A 26,852-nucleotide genomic window follows, 5' to 3' on the forward strand; every position below is an offset into this window, starting at 1 on the left:
ATGTTTATCTTGAGATGAGAGTGAGCACCTAAGAGGAAATGTCCAACAGTTTTAAGTTTGGGACTAGAGATAGTTTTAGGAGCCAGGGCTAGAGCTGCAATGAGAGGATATATCATAACTCAGGGAAAGCACACACAGAAAACAGGGATAAGAACAATGCCGTGGGGGAAGAGCACCTATTATGTGCAAGGCATTGTAAAAAAAAAAAAAAGCTTGATATACTTTATTTTATATAATCCTTGCAACCAAGGTGAAGTGATTATCTTCATGTGAGAGATAAGGAGAAGTTCAGAGTGATTATCTCATTAGACCAAGGTCATACATTTGACAGTGTTGGTTGGCTCCAGGGTTTAGAGTTAGGTCAGTGGAAATTTACTACATCACACTGCAGAGCTGTCAAAGAGGCAGGAGGAGGAAAACCAGGAGAATTAATTGTCATGAAAACAAGGGAGGAGAAGACTAAGTGTCTTAATGAACTATGGGGTGACTGTGGGAATAGAAAAGATGGAGGTGAGGAGGTGAAATATCTTCAGTGGTTCCCAGAAGTTCCAGCTCTTGTTGAGAATTTGTGCCAAGACCACATAGATGCCAATCTTAGGTACATTGAGAGAGGCTGTTTAAGGACTTTGAACTGCACCTGGCCTGGCTGGAGGTTGAGTTACAACTACAAATGTACATTTTAACTTGCTCAAATAAGCACTTACCCCAGAAGCACCAGCTGATCTTCCAACTTTGTTTTTAGCAGGAGAAACTACTTTTTCAATTTAGAATATAGGAAAATCCCAGATAAAATCAGAGTTATTCAAGTTGAAGGAGAGGGAGTACCTTTTCCTCCTCCTTGCTCCCCTCTACCCTTAATCCACTTCAGAAGAGTGTTCTGAAACCTCCTTGCTGTACATAATAGTATTTGAAAAAACCCTGCTTTGCATTAAATTTGGGGGGGGGGGGTGACAAAGGGAAGTGACAGGTATTGCCCTTTATTATAGATGAGAAAAGCTAGAGAACTGAAGGAAAGAGTCATTTTTTTTAGGTACAAATAATTTAGGAATCCAGCTGAGAACAGAACAGGAGTTTTCAAACTCCCCAACAGTCAGCACTCTTTCTATTATCTCACTCTTGTCCCCAGTTTTAAAACAAATAAAATTTGTTTAAAAAAGAACATAGTACTTGATTTCTAAGATTCCATTCAACAGATATTTGTTAACTACATATACGTGCAAAACAGTTAAGACCCGCTTAATAAACACTGACTCATTTTTATAGACTAAAAGAAAGGGAAAATAAACTATCCCAAAGCATCAGTATTATACTACCTAATAAGGAGCTTTCTCTGTGAGACTGCAAAATTACAAGCGCCAGAAGGAGATTGTGTGGACTCCAATATTTGTTCAGACCCAATTTAAAGCTCTAGGCAGAAAATAGGGGTTTTGTAGCACACAGTAGCTTTACACAGCCTGCCTTATAGGCTGAGCAGGTAACTCCTGGGGAAGACCATGAGTTTGAAAATGAAAACAGTGGCTAAGAAACTATAGTGTTTTGCAGGTTTTTTTCTACTCCATTTTGTGTTTGAAGTTTGTTTTATATTCATCTTCAGCTATTTGCTTTAAACCACTTGAAACCAAATCCAAGTTAATTGAAAGGTTATGAGGGGTCCATGAACCACCTTTGGAAGAAGCAGTTTGCAAACAAGGGTTTTGAAACTCTCTTCATTTTCCCTATCTAGAGGAAACAGAATTTCAAAATCTACAAAAAAAGAATTTGGCAAGTTCCCAGAAGCCGGGAATCAGACGTAGGAAGCTGAAGGAGATCTAGTCATCTAAATGGCTTCATAGACTAGTAGATGTTTCAACGTCTTCCTACCCCTCCCAGAGTTTTAAAGTTACTAAGTTTAGAAGATCTGTGTTTTCCAGTCAGAAAGAATTTATGGTTGAAATAAGGAGGGGATAAGGCAGGAACTGTAACTGAGAAGACAGGTGTAGTGTGGAGTACTGGCAGTTCTCAGGCTGTGCCATTTAAAAGCATTTCAGGGTAAGGCTTGCTTTTTATTTTATTTTTATTTATTTATTTGTTTAGTATATGTGCTTCTGTTGCATTTTTTTTTAAAAGAAAAAATTAAAAAGAAAACTTTTGTTACCTTTGCTGAGATTCATGGGGCGGGAATTGGGATGGGGGAACATTGATTTCTGGAGTAACTCTGGGAATTTGTGCATTGGATATAATAGCTAACGCAGAGAAACCTTAATGGAGTAGACTGGAAGCTTCCATGATTTTACACAACTGTTTTGGGGAAAATGTAGTTCTTATTTTAGTCAAGGGATGATGGGCACATCTGCTTCTATGTGAGAGTCCTTTCCTCAGATTCCCAAAAGCATTCAAGTCAACCAGGGGTATGTTCCTTTGTTGGTAAAGAACTCTACTCTCTGGAAGACCGATTTGTTCATTGAAAGCCAATAATGACTTGCGTGCATGCAGTCTATGATATTCTAGTACTAAGAGTCATTGGCTATTCTTGTATCACAAATATGCCATTGCTAGACTGCATTGTGTTTTAGTTTATGTAGTTTTCAGACTGAGCTAAATATATAAAGACTTTCTCTAATACTTTATACTTAGTAAATTTGCCAGTTTTTTGTATATAAGAAGTGTGGGGAGGGTACAGGACGCTGGCAGCACAGAATCACAGCTGTGGCTTGGGGGAACTTGAGGTTGGTTTGCAATGTGATACCAATCGGAACTCTATAGGCTGAAATATCAGTAGACCAGTATTCCACCCTCAACCCCAAGTTTTAGTAAGGTCATTCTTGTTTCTATGTTATGTGACTCAGTTCAAGGTCTAGGCAGCTTGGAGATTATCAGCTCAAGGTGGGACCTCTTATTTCTACCTTTAGATTCTCATGTCTAAGAGCTTTAGTTTCTGTAACCATGTCTTATAGGGGCTGGTGTTATTTCTTGACTTCTCCTTGATGACTCATTTATGACTCTAGTGTTTTTCAATCTTCTTTTTAAAATGTTATGATCCTCCCCCCAAATTTTTAGTAATTACAGAGGGAAAAATAGTAAGTTTACAGTGGAGAGTTCTGGCAGACACCATCTTAGCCAAGCGTTCTAGGTTCACATCACTAGGAGTACATATGACAGCATGTATCCCCTGATATGATGCAATGAGAAGGGCATATCAAACTCAAGTTGAGGCACCTTCTACAAAACAACTGGCCAATACCCTTCAAAACTCTCTCAAGATTATGAAAAACAAGGAAAGAATGAGGAACAGTCACATATTGAAGGAGACGTACAACTAAATGTAATGTGGGATCCTGGATTAGATCCTGGAACAACAACAACAAAAAAGGACATTAGTGGAAAGAATTGGTAAAAAATAAATATTTTCTGTACGTTAGTTAATAGTATTATACCAAGGTTAATTTCTTAGTTTGTTAATTGTTTAATCATTATGTAAGATATTAACATAAGAAGGTGGGTGGAGAGTGTATGGAAATTCTCTATACTATTTTTGCAACTCTTCTGTAAGTTTAAAATTATCTCAAAATAAAAAAAGTTTTTTCATGTAGTAATCTGAATTGGACCAACTCTTTTAGTAAGTGTTAATTAAAAATTACTCTCAGGACTTCCCTGGTGGCGCAGTGGTTGAGAATCCGCCTGCCAATGCAGGAGACACGGGTTTGAGCCCTGGCCTGGGAGGATCCTACATGCCGTGGAGCGACTGGGCCTGTGTGCCACAACTGCTGAGCCTGTGCTCTGGAGCCCGTGAGCCACAACTACTGAGCCCGCGTGCTGGAACTGCTGAGGCCCGTGCGCCTAGAGCCCATGCTCTGCAAGCCCCCGCTTGCCGCAACTAGAGGAGGCCTGTGCACAGCAACAAAGACCCAACGCAGCCAATAAATTAATAAATAAATAAATTTATATATTAAAAAAAATTACTCTCTGAGGACTTCCCTGGTGGTGCAGTGGTTAAGAATCCGCCTGCCAATGCAGGAGACACGGGTTCAATCTCTGGTCCGGGAGGATCACACATGCCGCGGAGCAACTAAGCCTGTGTGTCACAACTACTGAAGCCCGCATGCCTAGAGCCCGTGCTCCGCAACAAGAGAAGCCACCACAATGAGAAGCCCGCGCACCGCAACGAAGAGTAGCCCCCGCTAAATGAAAGTAGAGAAAGCCCACGCACAGCAACGAAGACCCAACGCAGCTGAAAAAAATAAAATAAAATTATAAAAAAAAATAAAAATAAAAATTACTCTCCAGAGTAATTATTCTTCCTCATAGGAAGAGTATTTCCTATCTGGTATGTTCACTTTAATTTTTTAGTTCTTTTGTTATTATCATATATTGAATAGATATAAAGTTTATCACAAATGTGTAAGTTGTAAAGAGTAACACCATGAGCACAAATGTAGCTTGAAGCACTCCGTATGCTTCTTCCATCCCATCCCCTTCCCTCTGCCTAACCTCTACCCTGAATTTGGTATTCTTCATTCCCTTGTTTCTCTTTATAGGTTTACCTTGAAAGTATTTATCCCTGATGATATAGTTTTACATGATTTTTAACTTTACATAAGTGGAATAATATTTTATGTATTCTTTTGCAATTTGTTTTTTCCCTAAGTATTATATTCCTGAGATTTAACAATGTTAATATGTGTAACTTAGCTCACTCATTTTCACTACTATGTAGCTTTCCATTTTATGAACATACCACAAGTTACTTCTCTATTCTATCATTAATAGCCATTTGGTTGGTTTCCCAGTTTTGCTGTTATGAGCAGTGCTATTGCACACATCTTCGTATGTGACATATTATGACAGTTTCCCTAGGGTATATAAGTAAGATGGACTAGCTGGGTTATAGGGTAAATGCTCCAGCAACTTTATTAGATACGGCCAAATGGTTTTCCAGAGTGGTTTGTCCAATTTTTAATACCACCAACAGTATGTAATTGTTCCAGTGGTTCCACTTTCTCTCTAACACAATATTATTAGACTTAAATTTTTTTTTACTAATCTGGTGGGTGTGTATATTAAAATTTTAAAACATTGCCATTTGTTGATTGACTACTTTGTGTCAAGTACTGTGGCAGATGTTTTCATACATTATTTAATTTAATCCTCTCACAGCTCTTCTTAGCTCCCTAATGGAAACTAATGTTGTACTTAGTTTGTAATACATAATTACCTCTAAACCTCTTTCTGGCAAATTTATTCCTATCAGATCTTTCTCCATCTTGTATCTGCTAAATTTATTTTCTGTTTCTTAAAAAAAAAATTATTCTCACTTTAGAAGAAATTTAAGGCATGAAGTGGTTAATAACTTGCCCCAAGTCACATTGTCGTTAATTAGTAGCAAACTTTGAAATGAAACCCAGTTCTCTAGCTCCTAATCCTTTTTTTTTCCCTCCATCTCTTCCCTTTTCCCTCCCACATCGCATTTCTTCTTCCCTTCCCTCACATTCTCCTACTCCTCCCCTGAGTTTAACAGCTGAAATGTGTTTTCCAGTTGGCGGCAATGTAATGTGATGTGCGTGTAGAGAGCATCACAAGCTTGGGTGAGTGCCTGGTTCCAGCTAAATAGTCATTACTCAGGTCCCTGGCTGGCCATTAAGTGTCACAACCATTTCAAATTCCAAGCTGTGCTGCTTGTGTGCATTTGGCCAGGCTACCCTCTCAAAGCTGTCGATGGCCCTGCAGGGGTTGGAGAGAATCCAGAACTTCAGGACCTCCCATCCTTGGCTCTCCTTTCTCAGCAGTAGGAACCCCAAGCCTACTGTGGGGGTCCCTGAGAATTCTCAGGCAACTGAGGGTAGGACTGGGTGCCTAGAGAGTGGTGCTATTAGAACTGCTCACGTTCGTTAGGAACACACAGATTCTGTTGACAGAAGAAACAGACCTTAGGTTGGGGTACAAAACTTGCAGCACAAGTGAATTTTTTCTGCCTATACAATATTTAATTTTACTTTTTAAAAAATTTGGATGCTTTTATAGGAAGCATGCACTCACCAGTTGGTCACAATACCCAGCACTTCATTTCTTGTTGTTTTACACCTAACTGCTATTAACTCCCTGGCTCCTCAAGTTATTTGATGCAACTCTGCCTAAATTATTGAAATATGAATTGTATCCTTAATGAGGTCACTTGGGACTCACTGAGGGCAGAACTGGAAGATGCATTCTCATTCCAAAGTGATCACAGTTGCCCAGGTAATTTTTTTTTCTGACAGCCAAACATCTCTTGGCTGTAAATACTCTTTTACTTAGACTTAACACTCCCCCCAAAATTATGGATTTTTGTCCCATCTAATCTTGTTTGGGATAATTAAGATGAAAATACATGTAATATTTTCTAGTCTTGGCTTATGTACACTTAGTGACTTAGGAGACCTGAAAGAAATTAATTAATTAAAATAAACATACTTTATTGGCCTTTTTTGAATTGGGTTAAGGATGGAGAGACAGAAGGGTTTTCTGTGTAGCATACTCATGGAGTTTGATAAAGGATAATTTTCAAAAGGTTAAAAAACATGACTCTCATGTAAATATAAAATGGACAGGTGTCACAGATTTTATTTAACTCATTAATTAATGAGGGAACCAGTAAGATGTTAAGGCCAGTTCAAATAAAAATTTAGGAGCTGTGTATATATAGGCAATTTCATTAAAAAAAAAGTTAAGATTTCTCAATTATATACAAAACTATTTAAAGTCCTAAAGTACATTAATCAAAACCTTTGGAGTTATCTTTTCCACCAGAGAGAAAATATTTATATCTATATTAGATGAAAATCTACCAGTTAACTGCTGCCCTATGGGGTTATAGAATAGTCCAACAGAAAACTGATCAAAGGTGTAAGCCCAGAACTTCACTAAAAGATCACCCAATGATTTATTTTTCCTGTTTCCAAGTTTCAGCTAATTTTTCTGACAGATTATAGTTATCAGCTTAGATTTGGTTGCCAGGAAGTAGAATCTGTTTCCCAAGTTTTGAAAATATAACTTTATGATAAGGATGTATGAAATGAATTCTAAAATTTAGCATATGTATTTTAGAGGTAGATTTATTTTGGATTTCAGAGATCAAGTTCCAAGTTTCTTAAACATTCATTTAAGTAAAATGGTATCGGCAATGAGAAATTCTCATTCTAAATTTTTTTATTTCCTTTACAGAAATCCCAGGGAATTTTAACTGGAACTACTCTGCAATGTCTGTATTTGAAAAGGAAAGTGAGGACAAACAAAATGGAGGTAGGTGAACTCTAAGTCTGTATGTCATTATTGTTGCCTCTAAAAAGTGCACACATGCACGCACATGTGTGTGCACTTGCACGTATGACAGATAAATAGACTGGCCAACCTACCAAACTACCATTTTAGCAAACTGACCAGGAAAGGAAATATACTTTGCAGAAGTAAATACTTCGTACTTACAATTACAAGCTCCCTTGTTCTGTCATTTGAGAATTCTAATTTGAGTAGTTATAATTGCTCATCTTTTGTTTTTTTATCTGTACTCTTATTTTATTTTGTACTTTTATTTGGAAGTTCATCAGGAAAGCATGTGTTCCTTTTCCTCTCCCCATCCTTCACAACCGCCTCCTGCTGAAAAAGAAGTGGTTAATGTGAAAAGCAGTTGCTGAGGCTAATTAAGTCATCTTTTGCAGACTTTTTGCAGACAGAGCAAGTGGATCTGGCTATGGTGTTAGAGAGGATTTCTGTACCACTTCTGTGCTTTCCTGTGGTGATTCAAAGTACTAAAAGGAGCTGGAGTAATCACACCCAAGCCACCTTTAAGAATGAAGCTGCCTGACATGAAAAAAGAAATCTTTTTCTAACATAAAATTTTGAGAAAGCAAGCCAGACTGTAGTTCTATATTTAGGCTTCCTTTTGAGGAATGGAGAAGGTGCAGAGAATGAAATTAGGTCACTGATTTAAGGCCACACTATACCTTCTTTACTTTCTGTCATTATGCAGTTGTCTGATTCCTGGAAGGAGCCCATTCCAAGGGCACAGGCCCTGGTTCTAGGAAGAGGAAGTCAGGGAGCTCCCAACAGAAGGAAAGAGCAAGAAGTCCTCTCCTACTCTCAGAACTACTGAAAGAGAGAGGGTTGAGGAAAACAGGCTAACTGACCAATTTCTCCTGCATCTTCTTATGAACAGAGAATATGGAGGACAGTGTAAATCAGTGAAGCGAGAACACACCCTCACACCATACACAACAAGAAACTCAAAATGGCTTAAAGACTTAAATATAAGACATGACACCATAAAACTCCTAGAAGAGAACATATGCAAAATATTTCTCTGACATAAATCGTAACAGTGTTTTCTTAGGTCAGTCTCCCAAGGCAATAGAAATAAAAGCAAAAATAAACAAATGGTACCTAATCAAACTTATAAGCTTTTGCACAGCAAAGGAAGCCATAAACAAAATGAAAAGACTGCCTACGGACTGGGAGAAAATATTTGCAAACGATGTGACCGACAAGGGCTTAATTTCTAAAATATACAAACAGCTTATACAATTCAATAACAACAACAACAAAAAACCCCAAACAACCCAATCAAAAAGTGGGCAGAAGATCTAAATAGACATTTCTCCAAAGAAGACATGCAGATGGCCAGTAGGCACATGAAAAAGATGCTCAGCATCGCTAATTATTAGAGAAATGCAAATCAAAACTACAGTGAGGTACCACCTCACACTGGTCAGAATGGCCATCATCAAAAAATATACAGATAACAAATGCTGGAGAGGGTGTGAAGAAAAGGGAACCCTCCAACACTGGTAGAAATGTAAATTGGTGCAGCCGCTGTGGAAAACCCGTATGGAGGTTCCTCAATTAAAAATAGAGCTACCATATGATCCAACAATCCCACTCCGGGGCATATATCCAGACAAATCTATAATTCAAAAAGATACATGGACCCCTATGTTCACAGCAGCACTATTTACAATAGCCAAGACATGGAAGCAACCTAAACATCCATTGACAGATGAATAGATAAAGAAGATATAGATATATATACACACACAATGGAGTATTACTCAGCCATAAAAAAGAATGAAATAATGCCATTTGCAGCAACACGGATGGACCTAGACATTATCATACTAAGTAAAGTAAGTCAGACAGAAAGACAAACATCATATGATATAGGTTATATGTGGAATCTAAAAAAATGATAGAAATGAACTTATTTACAAAACAGAACCAAACATAAACAGAAAACAAATTTATGGTAACCAAAGGCAGAAGGAGGGGGAGGGATAAATTAGGAGTTTGGGATTAGCGATTAGCAGATACACACTACTATATATAAAATAGGTAAATGACAAAGTCCTACTGTATAGCACAGGGAACTATATTCAATATCTTGTAATAAACTATAGTGGAAAAGAATCCAAAAAAGAATATATATACATATATATAGCTGAATCATTTTGCTATACAACAGAAACTAACACAACATTGTAAATCAACTATACTTCAACAAATAAATAAATAACTTTTTAAGAAAAGAAAATATAGAGGACAAAATACTTTAGGGAGCAATAAGTTCAAGGTTAATGAAGAATGTGATAGTCAATAAAGACTGATTAATTTATTCAACAAATATTTATTGATCACCAAATGCCACTGTGCTATATGCTGGCAATACAATAGTGACAAAACTAGACAGAATCCCAGCCCTAATGGAGATTATGGTTTACTGAGGGACAGCCTTTAATTAAGTAATAAGACATTAAATAATAGCACAGAGAAATGTCAAATTATATCTACAGTAAGTGCTAGGAAGTAAAGGTCACATGGAAGGCACAGTGGTTAAGACCATGGATTCTGGAGCCGTACTGTCTAGGTTTGAATCCTAGCTCCACCACTTACTGTTATTTTGGGGAAAATCTCTTAATTTCTTTATGCTACAGCTTCTCATCCATAAAATGGGGCTAATAATAGTGCTACCTCATAAGGATGTTGTGAGGATTAAATGAGGTAATATTTGTAAAGCACTTGGGACAGTATCTGGCACATGGTAAATACTAGGTAAATGTTTATGTAAAAAGTAATTTATAAGAGCTTGGTGCTCCCATTCAGGAAGATAGTTAAGAACTTGAATGTTTATAAATGTGGGTCATTTCAAAAAGTCAAAATTTTTACCAATGAAAAGTAATTGGAACCAGTTTTCTTGGTCTGAATTCCATCAGATAGGCTAAGTCTACCTACTGCAGTAGAGATTGCTTGTGCTGTTTGGAGCAGTGAGCAGTTAATCCAGGTCCATCCTGTTGGCCTGAGTCAACAAAATAACAGTGGCAAACCCAGTATTTGGCAGGTAACTCTGCCCTTTTCTAGGCTATCAGCCTGTTCTGGTTGGAAAACACATAGTACATAGAGTGGATGTTGACTGGTTCCAGCATTTTGCTTACCTACTTTCTCCTTTCTATTTTTCACTACTTTCTTAGTTCAAGCTCTCACTGTTTCAAGCATTGATTATTGCAGCAATCTTTTAAGTGGTCTTTATTCTGCAATCTGTTCCTCTGTAAATCTTTCTGAAATTCCAGTTTTATCACATTTTTCCCTGCTCAGAATCTTTCTGGGATTCCTTGTCAGCTACTAGATAAAATTTAAGGTCATTAGCCTACATTAAAAGCCTGACTTTATAGTCTTGTTTCCTGCCTCCTTCAGACTCTTCCTACCTACTGTACTATCATACAACTTGTCTAGTCTCAGTGCTGAAAATTTCATTAAGTTCTTTTTTTCTGCCTAGATACGTGTTCCCTACATCTATCAATATATCGAATCTATATTCATCTTTTAGGTTTAGTGCAAGTCCTCTATGAAGCCTTCTCCAGCAACTCTAGCCACCAGTGCCCCCCACCCCGCTGGCATTATCTTTCCTTCTTGAATTCTTATAGTGCTTGATTTCTACAATTTTTAAAAATAATAGCCTTATTAAGACATAATTCACTTGTCATAAAATTCACCATTTTAAAGCACACAACTCAGTGATTTTCAGTATATTCACAGAATTGTGAACCATGACCATAATTCAATTTTAGAACATTTTCATCACCCCCAAAAGAAACCCCATACCCGTTAGGAATCACTCCCAATTCCCCCCACCTCCAGCCACTGGCAACCACTAATCTATTTTCTATCTGTATGGACTTCTCTATTCTACACATGACATATGCATAATATATACACATATATATAGAATCAAGTAATATGTAGCCTTTTGTGACTGGCTTCTTTCACTTGATGTTTTCAAGGTTCATGCATATTGTAGCATATATTAGTACCTCATTCCTTTTTATGGCTGAATATCATTTCATTGTATGGGCACACCACTATTTGTTTATCTGTTCATCAGTTGATAGACATTTACATTGTTTCCACTTTTTGGCTATCATAAACAATGCTGCTATAAACATTTATGTACAAGTTTTTGTGTGGACTTCAATTCTCTTGGGTTTCTACAATTCATTGTAAATCTTAATATCCTGCCTTGAACTTTTACTTTATTGTTTTGCATATATGTTGAGTTTATCTACTAAGTTATCTACCTAGCACAGTGCCTACAGAGTTCCCCCTGTCCTGGAGAGTTTACAAGCTTGTCCCATTTATTATACTTCTCCTTTCCCTCAGCTTTACCAGCCATACACATATATTGATACAAATATCATCATTGTTATCATCACCACTACCACAACACAACAGTAAAAATTATTAATAAGTATTGATAGGTAGTTAAATAATACTAGGTAGTAAATTCAAAAGGGTGAGATACACTTGTATGTATTGACATGGAAAGATCTACAATACATATTATGAAAAGAAAAAAGCAACTAGCAGAGCAATGCGTATAGTAGCATCTCATTTGTTTAAAAAACACATATAGGTGTTTGTGTATATGTATATGTTTGTAAGTAAGTACTCTAAGGAAGGGACCCCCAAAGGATATACGCCAATCTGTTAACAGTGGTTTCCTTAGGAAAGGGAGAAGGAGTGGGAAAGGAAACTTTATATTTTTCTCTATATATTTTTGAGTTTGGATCTTTTACAGGTAAAATATGTTTGCTTTACTTTGGTGATTTGAAAAACAATTAAAGAAAAAAGTGTAATCACAAAGGGAAAAAAAACTAAGTTGGAGAAACTAGAAGGAAAGGACAGAAAAAGAAAAGAAGAAGAAATAGTAGGAAGGAAGAGGACATAGATATTGCAGCATGTAGGGCAGAAAATTAATCAGAGCCTTAGTAGTAGAATCCTATGCAACACCACATCTAAATAAACACAAAAAAATAGACATCAGTGTTGCACAACTCTGTGAACATAACAAACACCACTGAATTGTACATTTTATTTTAAATAGATGAATTGTATAGAATGTACATTATATCTCAATAAAGTTATTTAAAATAAAACAGACATCTAAAATTTTTAGAGATAGTTTCTAGAATTCTGTTTGTTTAGAAAATTTAAGCAACAATTGAATTAATTTGTAGGAACTTTCCTTGACCTCAATAAAAGTCAGGGTTGCCAGATAAAATACATGATTCCCAGGTAAATTTGAATTTTAGTAAACAATGAATAATTTTTTAGTGTAAGTATGCCCCATGTAATATTTGGGACATATCTTGTTTTTGTATTTTTATTTGCTAAATCTGGCAATGCTAAACAAAGGGAATTAAATTTTGAATCTTTTATAGTTAAATTGTTTCTTTGGCATCACCAGGGTTTGCTCTTAGATCCAGCTTTGTGTGAATGGCATTTTGTTTCTGATGGCCTTTATCATAACTTTCCCAACCTCTCATCTCCTGTCCCAAGGAAGGTTTTATGATTGAGAAGCACTGAAAGTGATGTCTAGTAGTTCAGTCAAACATGACGGATTTTACCTTTACCACATTGATGAGAAATCATTAGTTCTACATTTCAAATGAGGTCAGAATGGTAAAGCACCACTCTCAACTCCCATCTCCCAGTTAATGTTTCTGTCAGCTTCTCCCTTGGAGAGGAAAGAGGAAAAAACCAAAAGTCTCCAAGAGGAGTAGGGGGAGGGGACTTTGGTTTTGAGCACATCCTGAATTGTGTCAGCCAAAACAATCTTGTATGACATCCTGTTAATAAATGAGGGTTTGCTTTTTTTTCTTTTTTTTGCTTTTTACTGTGTTTCTTTTCTTTAGTGTCTTGTCCTTTGAGCAATTCTTGTCTTGTTCTGCGAAACTTGGACAGAAGAATTAGTGAAGCTACAGAGGATGATCAGAGGCATGGTAACAGGAGAGCTACAGTAGTTCAAGAACTAGACTTTTCATGACATTCAAGGATTTAGAGAGATTCCTCTCCAGGTTCTTTTTGACACTGCACTCTACCCACCCTCTTCAGTCATGCTGATTATCCTCCTGTTTGCCGACCTTAGAAAGATCAACAAAGAATTAGTCTTAGATGGGGTTTCTCTTTCAGTCCAGCTGTTCTGTGATTATGTAGATACTCCCACAAGGAGGAGGAGGTGATTATTCTCCTTTGGAGGGGTTTGGACAGAAATCTGACCATGATTCAACAGAATGTGTTTCTAAGCATCTATTCACTTGTGTGCTTGTTCATTCAACAAATATGTGTTAAATCCAGGGCCTAATGCTGAGCTAACCAGTGGGATACAGAGATTTAAAGAAAAAAAAAAAGGAAAAAAGACATGGTCTCTATCTTTAAGGAAGTCTTTGTTTAGTGGGAGGAGATGGTATTAGAAGTATTATAAATGAGCTGAATGTAAACCATGAGACATAGCAATGGGTAGACTGAACCAGAAACATGTAATGAAATGGTGATGAGAAAGCAAATTAGTTACTGCCTCTTCCACAGGACCGCAGACCCTGGACTTTCCCATGATGACTCTCAGCTATGTCATTTAGCTATTCTTCGTACCATTCTTTAGATAGAAATATCATCTGGTGACTGCACTCCAGATATCTTAGCGATGCAGTCTGGAGAGATGAAATATAAATGTTCTTGTGTACCCAAGACTGGAAGCCATATGGGTAGCTAAATCAACTGATAGCTATAATGTTCCCATTATGCTTTTTGACTACTAGGATAAATTGTGATCATTTGGAATCTAAGAAATTCCAAAATTCCTACTGTAAATTGACTCCAACTAATCTGACCAGAAATTCCAGAACTTGGTCAGTTATCCTTCCCCTGGCACTCTCTTCACTGATTTTTAGAGATGGGTAAGTTTCAGTCATATGCATTAAGTGACTTGGGTGAAATCACCTAGGCCTATTGATCTAGAATGACAGCAGGGGGTTATTGCTGAGTTTCTCTCACCAGCACCTGGGCTAACTTGGTCTGGGAGTCTGGTGGTGTAAGGAGAGGGGGCCTTGACTAATCTACTAGTTAGAGACTTGCACTCCTAAAGGTCATCTCACTGCTCTTCTGTCTTTAGTTGGAAAATCCTATTTGTGATTGCTTTCCCACTGTGAGCAAGGAGGTATTTGCTCAGAACCTCCTAAGACTGATTGCCTCCTGACCACCTGGCCTGACTTCCTTTTTCTCCCTCCCTCCTTCTTCCTCCTGCTTCGTTTTCTGTGTGCCACTTTTTCCAGTTCCCTCTTACAGAGCCCATTTTCCTTTTTAGTTTCTGCCATTTCCTTGTCTGGGTGCATCTCCAATTTTCTGTAGCTTTAACTCCTAAAACTTGAGATTGTATTACATCAAGATTGCATAAGAGCTATGTTTTTCACTCTAGCATTTGATTCAAAACTCTTAAGTACATACTTACAGGCTTCTCCTACTTTGACACTTCTCTTCTACTAACATCCCACCAAGGGATTTTCCATCACTAGACTGTGGCTTTAGTACCCTTTCTTCTTTACGGGCTGAGTCAGCTTAGTATATCCACAGGAGATAGCTGAAAGTTCAAAATCTACTTTGAGCACAGACAACTGTATCAGTGATGCTTGTGGAATCTCCTTGACATAGCATAAGATAAAGGACAAAAAAAATATCATTTAATGAGTACTTTTGATGTGTCAGGTATTATGTAGACAGTTTATGAGTACCATCTCATTTAACCCTCATATTAGCATATAAGGTAGATTTTACTATCCCGTTTTACACATGAGGAAACTAAAGCCCAGAAATGGAAAATGACTTGCCCTGAGTCACTTAACAATTTAGTCACAAAGCTCAGTCTAGAACTGCTAACATTTTCTGAGCATTTTTTGATGTATTGGAAATTGTTCTTAAATGCTTTGCATACCTCAATTTATTAATCCTCACAATAACTTTATGAGTAGATTATTATCATTCATTTTACAGATGAAGAAAATGAGTCTCAGAAAGGTTAAGTAACTTCCTCAAGGCTATATAGCTGGTGAGTGAAAGATTGAGATTTGAACCCTGGAAGTCTGACTCAATTGTCCATGTTCTTTTTTTCTTTTAATTGAAATATAGTTTATTTACAATATTGTGTTGGTTTCAGGTGTACAGCAAAGTGATTCAGTTATATATATTTTTTCAGATTATTTTTCCATTATAGGTTATTACAAGGTATTGAATATAGTTCCTATGTTCTTTTTTTTTTTTTAATAAATTTATTTATTTATTTATTTATTTTTGGCTCCGCTGGGCCTTCGTTGCTGCCCGCAGGCTTTTTCTAGTGGCAGCGAGCGGGGGGGGTGGGGGGGGGGGGGGCTACTCTTCGTTGTGGTGCACAGGCTCCCCATTGTGGTGGCTTCCCTTGTTGCGGAGCACGGGATCTAGGCGTGCAGGCTTCAGTAGTTGGGGCACACGGGCTTCAGTAGTTGTGGCTTGCAGGCTCTAGAGCACAGGTTCAGTAGTTGTGGTGCACGAGCTTAGTTGCTCCGCGGCATGTGGGATCTTCCCGGTCCAGGGTTCAAACCCATGTTCCCTGCATTGGCAGGCAGATTCTTAACCACTGCGCCACCAGGGAAGTCCCGAGTTCCTATGTTCTTAACCACTGTGGAAGCCTGCCATATTTTTAACTCTAAGTCAACTGCATATTTTATAATACCAAGTTGCCTTGCTTCACCAAGATGTCTGACCCTTTCATTTCAGTGATTTTTACCACCCTCAGGCCAGCTCTCAGCACAGGTCCTTGTGAAACCAGGCCTTCGCTGAACAGGCTGTAGACTCAACCCTTAGTTCCCAATGAAGGATGCATTTTCCACAGTCACCAGAGGCTAGAGCTAGGTATTTGTCCCCTTGAATTCCATAGCCATGACTACTTCAACTAGACCATCTCCTAGACTCTCCTTGTCTAAGCTAATTTTCAGTCTTCTGAAGTTCTAACCTCTCATCCATAATTCACATTTTGTCACTCTTGTTTCAGCCAAACAGAAATAAACTTTGAATTAACAAGTGATGGGGAAAACACTTGGTCATCCCAGTCTTTTCTCAACAGTATTCACAAGCCCTAGGGAATCTTGAATTAATCTTTCATTATCTCAACCAAAATATTTTTCTGCCTTTATTGTCTCAAACATGACTTGCTACCTTCTTTCCTTAAGCTTGTCTTCTTTTTCTCTCGGACTTTTAGTTTCTTCTCCTAGATGGTTGTGCAAACTGAAGTTTTAACCACTTTTCTCATTGTTCCTGCTTTTCCTTTTTTGAGAGGCATCTTAAGAAAACCAACTTTCTAGCCCTCAGTTGCTCTTCCCTTCCTGGTGAAAATACTACTTTCCTTCTTCTTTCCTTTTCTTTCACAGCAGGTCTGGGATCAAAGAGCCAGAACTAGGTGTTGGTTAATGCTGTCCCCCACTTAGAAGTCTCAATCTGTCTCCACCAACTCAGGCTCTGAACTTTGGGATCTACCTGCTTTACTTTACTCCTAAACTCAAAGAGGGAGGTATGTATTTAGCTGTTTTGCAGAGCCTCAACTCCATGTATCCCTTGGGGTTGCTGGGCTTAGAGAGAATAGCCTGTTGCACCCAGATAAATTGCTGGGAAAACCTGTTAGACCTTTATTAAGTTAAAAATATAGTTAGTGATATGATATCTAGGATTAAACTTAATAAGAAATGTGAAATTCAATAAGAAAATATTAGAACTTTATCAAGAGGCATAAAATAATATTTTTGAATAAATTGAGAGGCTGTGCTGGTCTGTTGGGTATGGTTGGAGGGGCAAATGGCATGAGAGAGACTGATTTTATTCACCAATGCCTGAGCAAATTGAGTATGAACATAGTAGAAAAGTAGCCTGCTCGTGGATTGGAAATCTCAACATCAGTAGAAACACCAGTACTACCCTGGTACTCTGCCCTAATCAGGCAGCCATCTGGGCCCCTGAGAAAGTCCCTGCAGAAAGAGTATAGGCCATGCAGCAGCTCTACATCCTAGACATAGCTAAATTATCTGAGCCATACATGTTCCACTACTTTGGATAACCTAAGCTATAATGGTTAGCAGAAGCTCTTGTATCACCAGATTGTAAGTAAGCCACTAACTAGTCAAAACAGAGTACAGCAAAACATCCTATCAGTCCCATCTCAACTTCCCCTATCTTTATTCAGCTAATCCTAGTAATCACAAGAATGAAACAAGAAAGAAGTGCACTAGTCCAGCAGAACAAACTATAAGCTGCGTAGCTGGGTGGTAAACTAGCCCAGGGAAGACTTATAGCACTTGTTTATGTATTGCTAGCAAGCTGATTGTACAGACATGATCATCATGCACAAAGAAGTGGCTTCCTGGGGGCACACCAGTCTCCCTCCAGGGATATAGTATGCTACTGGATGGGGGACTAATAGTGCAAAAAGGTCAGCTCTCTCCATATTAATCTGTGTAATTTCCAAATCTGTATACTCAAATCCTTGAGTAAAAGGAGGTAAACATCCCAGTTTCACCTTTCCTACAATTTGTGCAAATCTCTGAACTTCAAGCACTGCCCATTGTGCAGACTTTGGCCCCTTATATTTTCTGTAAGAAATTTAGTCTTGTGCTGATTTCATGATGTTTAGTAATTTTTGCTGACAACCAGAGGAGGAGTAAAGGAAATTACATGAAGAACTATAAAAGTCCCTGTCTTATCATTGGCTCTCTCCTCAGCTTTCAGAAGTCTACCATCTTAGCCCCCTGAGGAAAGCAGTGTGATTTTCCAGACCGGACTGTTCTTCCCATGGGAGGTAGCTCTGCCTTTTCTAATAACCCACTTTCACTCAATCCGCAGAATTTTAGTGAATAAAATTTTATTTGTCTTCACCTCTAGTCAAAACTCTAATCTTGAGCAAACTGGACAAAATGATTCTGAAGTTTATCTAGAAGAGAAAATAGACAAGAATAGCCAAGAAGTCTTCTTTAAAAAAGAAGACTTGCTATCCTATATTAAAAGTTACATAATTTAAAAGATGAATGGAGGGAGGGATAAATTAGGAGTATGGGATTAACAAATAAAAACTACTATGCATAAAATAAGCAACAAGGATTTACTGTATAGCACAGGGAAATATATTAAATATCTTGTAATAACTATAATGGAAAATAATCTGAAAAAATTATGTGTAACTGAATAATTTTGCTGTACACCTGAAACTAACACAATATTGTAAACCAACTATACTTCAATTTAAAAAAAAATTTTAAAGATGGATAGAACAATGGAACTTAATAGAAAACCCAGAATTATATTCAATATGTTAGAATTTAGTACATTATAAAAATGACGTTTAAAACCAGAATGGGATAAAATATTTGCAAATCACATATCTGATAACTGATTTCTATTCAGAATAGATAAAGAATGCATAGCTCAGTGATTAAAAAGATAATTAACCCAGTTTAAAAATGGGCAAAGATTAGACATTATCATGAATATGATAATCTGAAAGACATCAGACAAAGAATCTGAATAGACATTTCTCCAAAGAAGATATATAGGACTTCCCTGGCGGTGCAGTGGTTAAGAATCCGCCTGTCAATGCAGGGGACACGGGTTCGATCCCTGGTCTGGGAAGATCCCACATGCCACGGAGCAACTGAGTCTGTGTGCCACAACTACAGAGCCCGCACACCACAACTACTGAAGCCCTCACACCCTAGAACCTGTGCGCCACAACTACTGAGCCCACGTGCTGCAACTACTGAAGCCTGTGCACCTAGAGGCTGTGCTCCGCAACAGGAGAAGCCACCACAATAAGAAGCCCACGCACTGCAACGAAGAGTAGACCCCACTCGCTGCAACTAAAGCCCTCAGGCAGCAACAAAGACCGAATGCAGCCAAAATTAATTAATTAATTTAAAAATTCCTTTCTCATTAAAAAAACAAACAAATCAAAAAAGAAGATATATAAATGTTCAATAAAACACATGAAAAGATACTCAATGTCACCATTAGTCATTATGAACATGCAAATCAAAATCACAATGAGATACTACTTCATATCCACTAAGATGGTTAAAATAAAAAACACAGTCAATAACAAGTGTTGACAAGGATATGGAGAAATTGGAATTCTCATACATTGTCAGTGAGAAGGTAAAATAGTGCAACTGCTGTGAAAACCTTTTTGGCAGTTCCTCAGAATGTTAAAACTAGAGTTACCATATGACCCAGCAGTTCTACTCCTATGTTTATACCCAAGAGAAATGAAAACATGTTCACATAAAAACTCGTACGTGAATGTTCATAACACAGGGCCTGACACCTGCTAAGAACTCAGTAAATGCTTGTTGAACCAATGAAGAATTGAAGAGGCTATAGGAATGTTTTATTCAGGACACAAAGATCTATTGATAATATACATTTTTAAGACTTTTCATAACATGATAATGGGCTACATGTAATAGTTTGTAACACCTATGTGTTTTGATGTGATGATTTTGTTATGGGTTGTTGTTATCAGGCTGACTCCACTAAATTGCAAGTCCCTTGAAGTCAGGACTCTGCCTTACTCATCTTTTTATCTCCCCACAGCATCCATCACACTGGTTTCTGTGCAGTAGATCCTCAGTAATTATTTACTAATTCAAATTTAGTCAAGCAAATTTAGGAAAGGCTGCCTTGGAAAGAACCTCAGATATCTTAAACTATGGCTCTGTAATTAACTTATGAAGGAGGACTGGGTTTCTGTGTTTGGCAGTAATGTTGGTGCACACCAGCCTGTTGTCTGTGGAAACATAATCTAGGATTACTAGAAGCATTAATGGTGGAGAACTCCTTAGAAGTTACTTGTCCTCTTGCCTCCAGAAAGCTTCAACACTTTAGGGTTTCCATTTTTATTGTATTTCTTGATTCTTTGAATAAAGAGACAAAATCCTATTTGTGGGCAGATATCCTCAGTGAGAATGTGTGAGAAGCTAGTGAAGTCTTCATTAGCAGCCAGCATCCCAGGCTGATCTACAGAGGGACATCCTTCTCATCATTTCTCTCTTCTTTTTCAGAACAAGAGAGATATCTGCAAGCCAACAACAGAGAATTTAATAGTCTGTTTGGATATCCGGTGAGTATCAGGTCTCTAGCTATTTCAGGAGGGGGCTGGTGTTTTCCTCTAATAATCCCCGTTGTCAGTGAGGCAGGAAATTCTTTGTAGATGTAGATCCTACAACATAGGTTCTACTTTCTTTCAAGCTCCTATACAATGAGGGCTGGTAGAGTGAGGGCTCAGAAACCAAATTAATCTGGTGACCTAGACTCAGGGGAGAATGTGTCTCAAATTTTGGGTTTTATATATATCTTCTAGAAAAGAAATACTGTAGCTTGCACAAATGAAAGCATAGTTCCACAACTTTCTTTTTTCACTTAGACATCTCTCTATGACAATACGTGTAGACCTTCCTAATTCATTTAATAGCAGCATAGTTTTCCATTGTATCAATATACCTTAATTTATTCAACGAGTTTCTTATTGATTATCATTTTAAATGTCTCCATTTATATGCAGGTGTCCCCTCCAAAAAAATTTCTCCAGTGTTTTGCTATGATAAATGGTCCTAAGTGAACACCATTATACTACATATACTTCGGCATATTTGTGTGAATATACATTATGAGAGTTTCCTTGAAGCGAATTGGCTGGGTCAAAAGGAAAACACATTAAAATTTTTGATACATATTGCCAGATTGCCCTCTAAAAAGATTATATCCATTTATATTTCTACCTATAGTAAAGACTGCTCACTTCTCCATATTCCTGCCAAACTTGATATTATCAATCTTTTTTATCTTTGCCAGACTCTTAGATGAAAAATGACATTTTGTTATCTATCTTTCCTTAATTTTGAGTGAGAGCAATAATCTCTTCATGTTAATTAGCCTTTTGTATTTCTTTTTATGGAAACTACTGTTAATGATCTTTGTCCATTTTCTATTGGATTCTTTTTTCACTTTTTAATTTATTTATAAATAAGTAACTCATGAGAAGATATATGTTTAAAAGTCATGCTCCAACACCCTTTTCTTGCCCTCATCTCTGCTCCCTATAGGGAACCACTTTTATTAGTTTCTTGTATATTCAGCAGTGCTTCTTTGTGCAAATAAAGCAAATACAAATATATATTCTCATTTTCCCACTTTCTTAAACTATTCTGAACCTTATCAGTATGTCCTGGAGATGTTTTCATAATTATAATTTCATAATAGCTTTTTCCTTCTTTTTTCAACTGCACAGTATTTCCTAGGCAGATGTAGCATAGTTTATGTAACCATTTCCTTTTAAATTGGCATTGGATTGTTTCCAGTCTTTTATAATTACAAGCAATTTTTACATATATGTTACTTTGCGCACATGTAGATATATATATATATATATATATATATATAGTGCTATAAGTATATAATATATATACGTAGATATACATATTTGTAGTTTCTGTAGGATACTTATGATTTCTGAGTTAGAGAGGCTCTGGATAATAACAATATTTAGGATATGGCCATGGGAACAGGTTTCCCCCTCTCTACCTTCTGGAGCTACGTAAGAAGCTCTATGGTGCAGTAAAACTAGGTTTTGGCATCAGACAGACCTGAGTTTGAACACAGCTCTAGTCCTTACTAACCTTGCATCCTTAGGCACATTATTTAACTTCTTTTCTTCAGTTCCCTCATCTATAAAAAGAGCATAATAATGTTCACCATACATGGTGATTGTTAGAGTTAAATATGGTTGTGAAAAAAGAAATGTTAGTTCTCTTTCATCAAGAAACTATTACCCCTTGACAAAAGGGTACAAGTTTCATTCATCTCTGTAACTACTGTTCCCATCACAATATTTGGCACGTAAATGGTATTCAATAAACACATGCTGGATAGCTGATGAATAAATAAACAGGTTTGACTATTATGTACTTAACAACCATTTCATTTCCCTGCCTACCCATTGCTCATTTTCATCCTATTTCTCTAATTTCTTCCATTCCTATTCCTTTTCCTCTTCTCAATCCCCTAACTACTGATTCTCATTATATCCTTGGTCTTCTGTTCTCTAGTCCCCGCTTTAGCAGTCAAACAGGTATCCCTGCCCAAATAAATAAATAGCCCAAACCAAAATCTGCCACCTCTATCATGCTAAAAGAACCAAACACTGAGGAATTTCATAGTTAAGCAGATGTTCTACATTCTTGAGATATTGCGTCTGGTTTGACATTTAAGAGTAGAACAAAACACTCTAGTTGGCAAGTTAGTAACGAAGTACTGATATGTTTATCTTGAGACAGAATCGGGATAGCTTTTTCTTTGTTTTCTAAACAAATGCTACCCAAATGAATAGAAACCTGAAATACATTAACTATAAAATCAAATGGAAAATCAGTAGTGAAACCCAGCCGCTTCAGTAAGGCAAAAGATCAAAAGAACTTTGGATCCAAGTATCAGAGTCGTCTGGACTTAGACACCGAGAAATTCAGTGTATCTTATGATCAAAGAAAACTATTTCTATGTTAGAATAACCTACTCTCAGAGCTAGAAAGGACCTTAGAGGTCATTTAGTTAGAACTCCTTTCAAGACATACCTGTGAGCTCTCCAGGATAGATCTTGTTTAACTCTTTTTCAGCCTCTACTAGTATAGCCCATAATAGAGCTGTGAACAGAGCAAACCTTGAGAAATGTATAGTGTTTGATTGATCATTAATTGGAAAATCATGGAGAAACACGAAGGAAATCCTAGTTTTAACCTTGATCTTTAAACTCCTGAGTGCTAAAATGTTTGACCAGCTTCTCTTCCCTAAGGAAATAGACCTTAGGCAAGGCTTGACTGGGTAGCCTATCTAGCCTTCCAAAGCAAGTTTTAGCCTTAGTACAGAATGATGTTGGTTCTCCGACAGAAGAGTTCAGATGTCTTCCCAAGGTAGGACCCAGCAAGAGATTCTTCACACTTGAGCAGTATCTGTATTTCAGGACTGCAGGTGGGTTTATTCTTTCATTAGGCCCTATAGGTGGAGACGGTGGGGGAGAAGCCCTGTCCTTAGGGGATTATTTGGTCTCATACTTCTGCTTTTCTTGAGCTCTTAGATTCAAACTCTCACATCTTAAGTCAAACGACTGAAGATCCCAAAGTAGAAAGTAAGATGGTCTTGTCAACATCTTGAGGTCAGGATTGAAGAGGTAGCAAGTTCCCATTTTCACTCAGCAAAATAATAGCTTAGATGTAGGCCAAAACTATTCAGACCTCTGTCAGGACAGTTAAGGGGCAAGTGAGTCTCCAATGCTGACAGCAACCAGTATAGGAACCTTCAGTGGGCTAAGGTTGAAAGACAGTAATTTGCTTTTGGCATCTGATATCCTTCAGCATTGAAAGCAACATGTAAAGGCACAACAAAATGGGTTTGCCAGGCTAAGAAAAGCTTCATTAGAGAGCTCTGAGTAGAGCTAACACAAATGGCAAACTTGCCTGCTATTTAGGGCTGAGAAGGACCTTGGGTCATAGGGTAAGATGAAACTGAAAGATTTCTGATTCTAAGAAAAAAAAGCATTTGGATGGCTGTACAAGTGAACTGGGGCTCAGGGGACAGCACAATCTCAACTCTGCAAGTACCTGTGTGGTCTTGGGCAAATAAATTAACCTCAGTGCCTCAATTTCTGCGTCCTCAAAAGTTGATAGTATATTACTCCCTTCATATGGTTGTTGTGAGAATTAAATAAGTTGCTCCATATAAAATGCTTAGAATAGTGCCTTACACATAGTAACTATTCAATAAGTGTAAGTTTTTATTGTTGTTGATTTTATTATCATCATTATTATCAATGGCATCAATAAACAAAGAATTCTATTCAGGGCATAAATAAATCTTGCCCCTCCTAAAAATGTCCCATATTGATCAGCTCTGCCAACTTTGCATACTCTAGGCCTCTCTAGGCCTCAAAGATAAGGGGGTTGGGAGAAAAACACTTCTTCCCTCCTTCCCCCACTATGTTGGGGAGCTGTGTCTTTTTCCTGTTTTATGAAGTGGTCTTGGTCCTTTTTGTTAAGACTGGGAGGTGGGGTCTTTCGTTCGTCTAATTGTGCTTGTGTTCTTTTACTCACAGAACAATAGAATCAAGACCTCAAAATATAATGCCTTTAACTTCTTGCCTATGAACCTGTTTGAACAGTTCCAGAGACTTGCAAATGCATATTTCCTCTTTTTGCTTTTCCTACAGGTATTGCCTTTTAGGGCCTTTTCCACAAAGTATTTTATCAGCTTCTGTGGGGTCAGGTTATGTAATCAGTCCTTCTCCTCCTTAAACTGAGAGATGTCTTCTCTCTTTAGATAACAGGCAAATGGATGGCTGGAGTCTCAGACCAGTCTCCTAGAGTAGCTGTGGTCAGGATTAGCCAGGGTGAAACAAGCCTCTACAAGAGGAAGGGGACAAGGTCGCCAAGTCCCGAGTAAGGGGTGCTCCGTCATCATGGCTGCACGGCCACAGTTCAGCTTAACCATAAAAGGCCACAGACTTGACTCTTCACCCCTACCTCAGCTGCCATCCCATTCCTCCTTCTTGTCCCAGCCTCCCTGACAGAAAGTTAACACAGGGGAGTGCTGAGGGAGGAGAATGGTTTAGAACACGAGCACAGGGCAAGGAAGCCGAGCAGGGTAGGCACAAGTTGGGAGAGAGAGACGGATCATCTCATTTCCCCTTGTGCTGGAGGGGTGTGGGAGGTTATGTGGTTTTCCAGTGTCCACTCTTACAGCCCTACCCCCAGCACCTTCATTATCAGAGGAGAAATGGCTCTTTGCCATCAAGACAAAGGTATTAGAGTTCAGGACAGATACATGGCAATTTACCATCTCCTCTTCTTTAATCCTTTCTTAGGAGGTGTTTACTGATATTTGGGTGGTTGTCTGGAGGCCGCAACAATGGAAAGCAACTAGGATAGTTGAATTTATTGTAAATCTAGGGAGGGGGAAATGGTGGTAGGGTGGGGATTGGGAGGGAATACACTGTCCTTTAAGTTTTTTGACCCAAGTTTCTCTCCCCGTCCCTCTTTCAGTTGATTCCCCAGATCTCCTCCTTGGCATGGTACACGACTGTGGTACCCCTGATGGTGGTGCTGTCCATAACAGCAGTGAAAGATGCCATCGACGACGTGGTGAAGTGGCTTCCCGGGCCTCTAGTCTCTCACTGTACCTAGTCAGGCTGTGGGGGGGCAAGAAGGACTCCCCAGGACTACCTTTTGCTAGGAAGAAGCACTGAAAGGAAAGAGGTGTTTCCTTTCCCTATGTCCTTATCCATCCCAGAGGAATATGAAATTCCCTTAAGCCCAAGATTGGTGAGCCATACATGGCCAGAAAGGGGTAATGCAAGGCCTTTCTCTGTCTTCCTACTGCCACCTTTTTCCAGGTTTCCTTCCATCTCCATTTTAATAACCCACCTCTTCCTTCACTTAGCTCTCTCTGGGTTTGCTCTATCCTTCTTTCTCCATTGACCCTTCTCCCAGTTTTATATTCCTCTTCCCTCCTCCCTCTGTCCCCCCTGCTTATCTCCTCTTTCCACATTCCTCTTCTCCTCTCCAACTCTCCCTATTTCCCTTTCCAACTTTCAGTTCTATCAGGTACACATAGCTAGCAACCCTCTGGTTTTAAAAAGCATCATGACATAACAGAGGCTGCCTCCTTTCCTGGCCTTGGAGGGAGAAGCTGGCTGTCAGTGAGTGCTGCATGGCTTCCTCTTTGCTTCTTTACAGCAGGCCCAGCAAGGAAGCGTGAGGCTGAGGAACCAGCACTATGCCTACTAGTGGGATTTGGGAAGTCCATCCTGTTGACCTGCTTGAAGCTTCCCTAAGAGAGTCCTTCTGATTTTGACAGGATAGATTTTTATACCAAAGTTTGAGAGCAGGGTGTTTCTCCAGCTCTTTAACTCTGTAACTCTTTAAACCCAGAATTAGCACATATAGTGGTTGAAATTTCAGTCACAACTCAGGTGTGCAAAAATATAACTTAATTTTCTATAACTAAACTCAATGTAGCTCATAACCAGCACCTCACCATCTCAACCCTTTTTAATGAAACCTGAAAAGTAAACTTGCCAATTCAGGATAACCCACCTAGTTACTTCTGGTTTAGAACTCAGTCTCTTTAGGATAAATATTCTGACAAATTCAGGATTCTTTCTGCCCTCTTCCCAGTCCTACCCTTTTCGCAGGGAGTAATCTCAACTGGAAGGAGGGGATTTGTGTGAGTCATAGCATCAGGACATACCCTTATTTGTCACCCTCTTATTTGGTCTTTGAATAGACCTCTATTCCTCTTTCCTCACTGCGTCCATGGTAGAAGCTTCTTACGCTGACTGTGGTTGGGGGGTGAGGGTAGCCGTATGCTTGTGAATACTTAACTTCCCTGCACCTACCAAGGTGCATGAGGTTCTAGTCCTACCCCTCATTTTGCATTCTCCCCTCTGTGGCTTTTGACATAAGTTG

The 26,852-nt window shown here is 38.3% G+C and overlaps 1 protein-coding gene across 7 annotated transcripts in view; it reads left to right on the top strand.

The window, feature by feature from the left end:
• The first annotated feature begins 1,880 nt into the window (after positions 1 to 1,880).
• Positions 1,881 to 26,852, top strand: part of LOC132367151 (phospholipid-transporting ATPase FetA-like) — a 76,922-nt gene continuing 51,950 nt past the window's right edge. For 3 of the 7 annotated variants that reach the window (XM_059924998.1, XM_059925000.1, XM_059925005.1), the window contains exons 1-5: positions 1,881 to 2,028; positions 7,177 to 7,254; positions 20,403 to 20,461; positions 24,482 to 24,595; positions 25,428 to 25,526. In XM_059924998.1, the coding sequence (XP_059780981.1) occupies positions 7,212 to 7,254; positions 20,403 to 20,461; positions 24,482 to 24,595; positions 25,428 to 25,526 (315 nt within the window). In that variant the 5' untranslated portion in view covers positions 1,881 to 2,028; positions 7,177 to 7,211. Of the gene's footprint in view, positions 2,029 to 5,528; positions 5,562 to 7,176; positions 7,255 to 20,402; positions 20,462 to 24,481; positions 24,596 to 25,427; positions 25,527 to 25,617; positions 25,641 to 26,585; positions 26,611 to 26,852 lie in introns of those variants that run through there. The other 4 variants (XM_059924999.1, XM_059925003.1, XM_059925001.1 and 1 more) reach the window with 4 other exon arrangements.

Source organism: Balaenoptera ricei, chromosome 6 (assembly GCF_028023285.1).
Source record: "Balaenoptera ricei isolate mBalRic1 chromosome 6, mBalRic1.hap2, whole genome shotgun sequence".
NCBI lineage: Eukaryota > Metazoa > Chordata > Mammalia > Artiodactyla > Balaenopteridae > Balaenoptera > Balaenoptera ricei.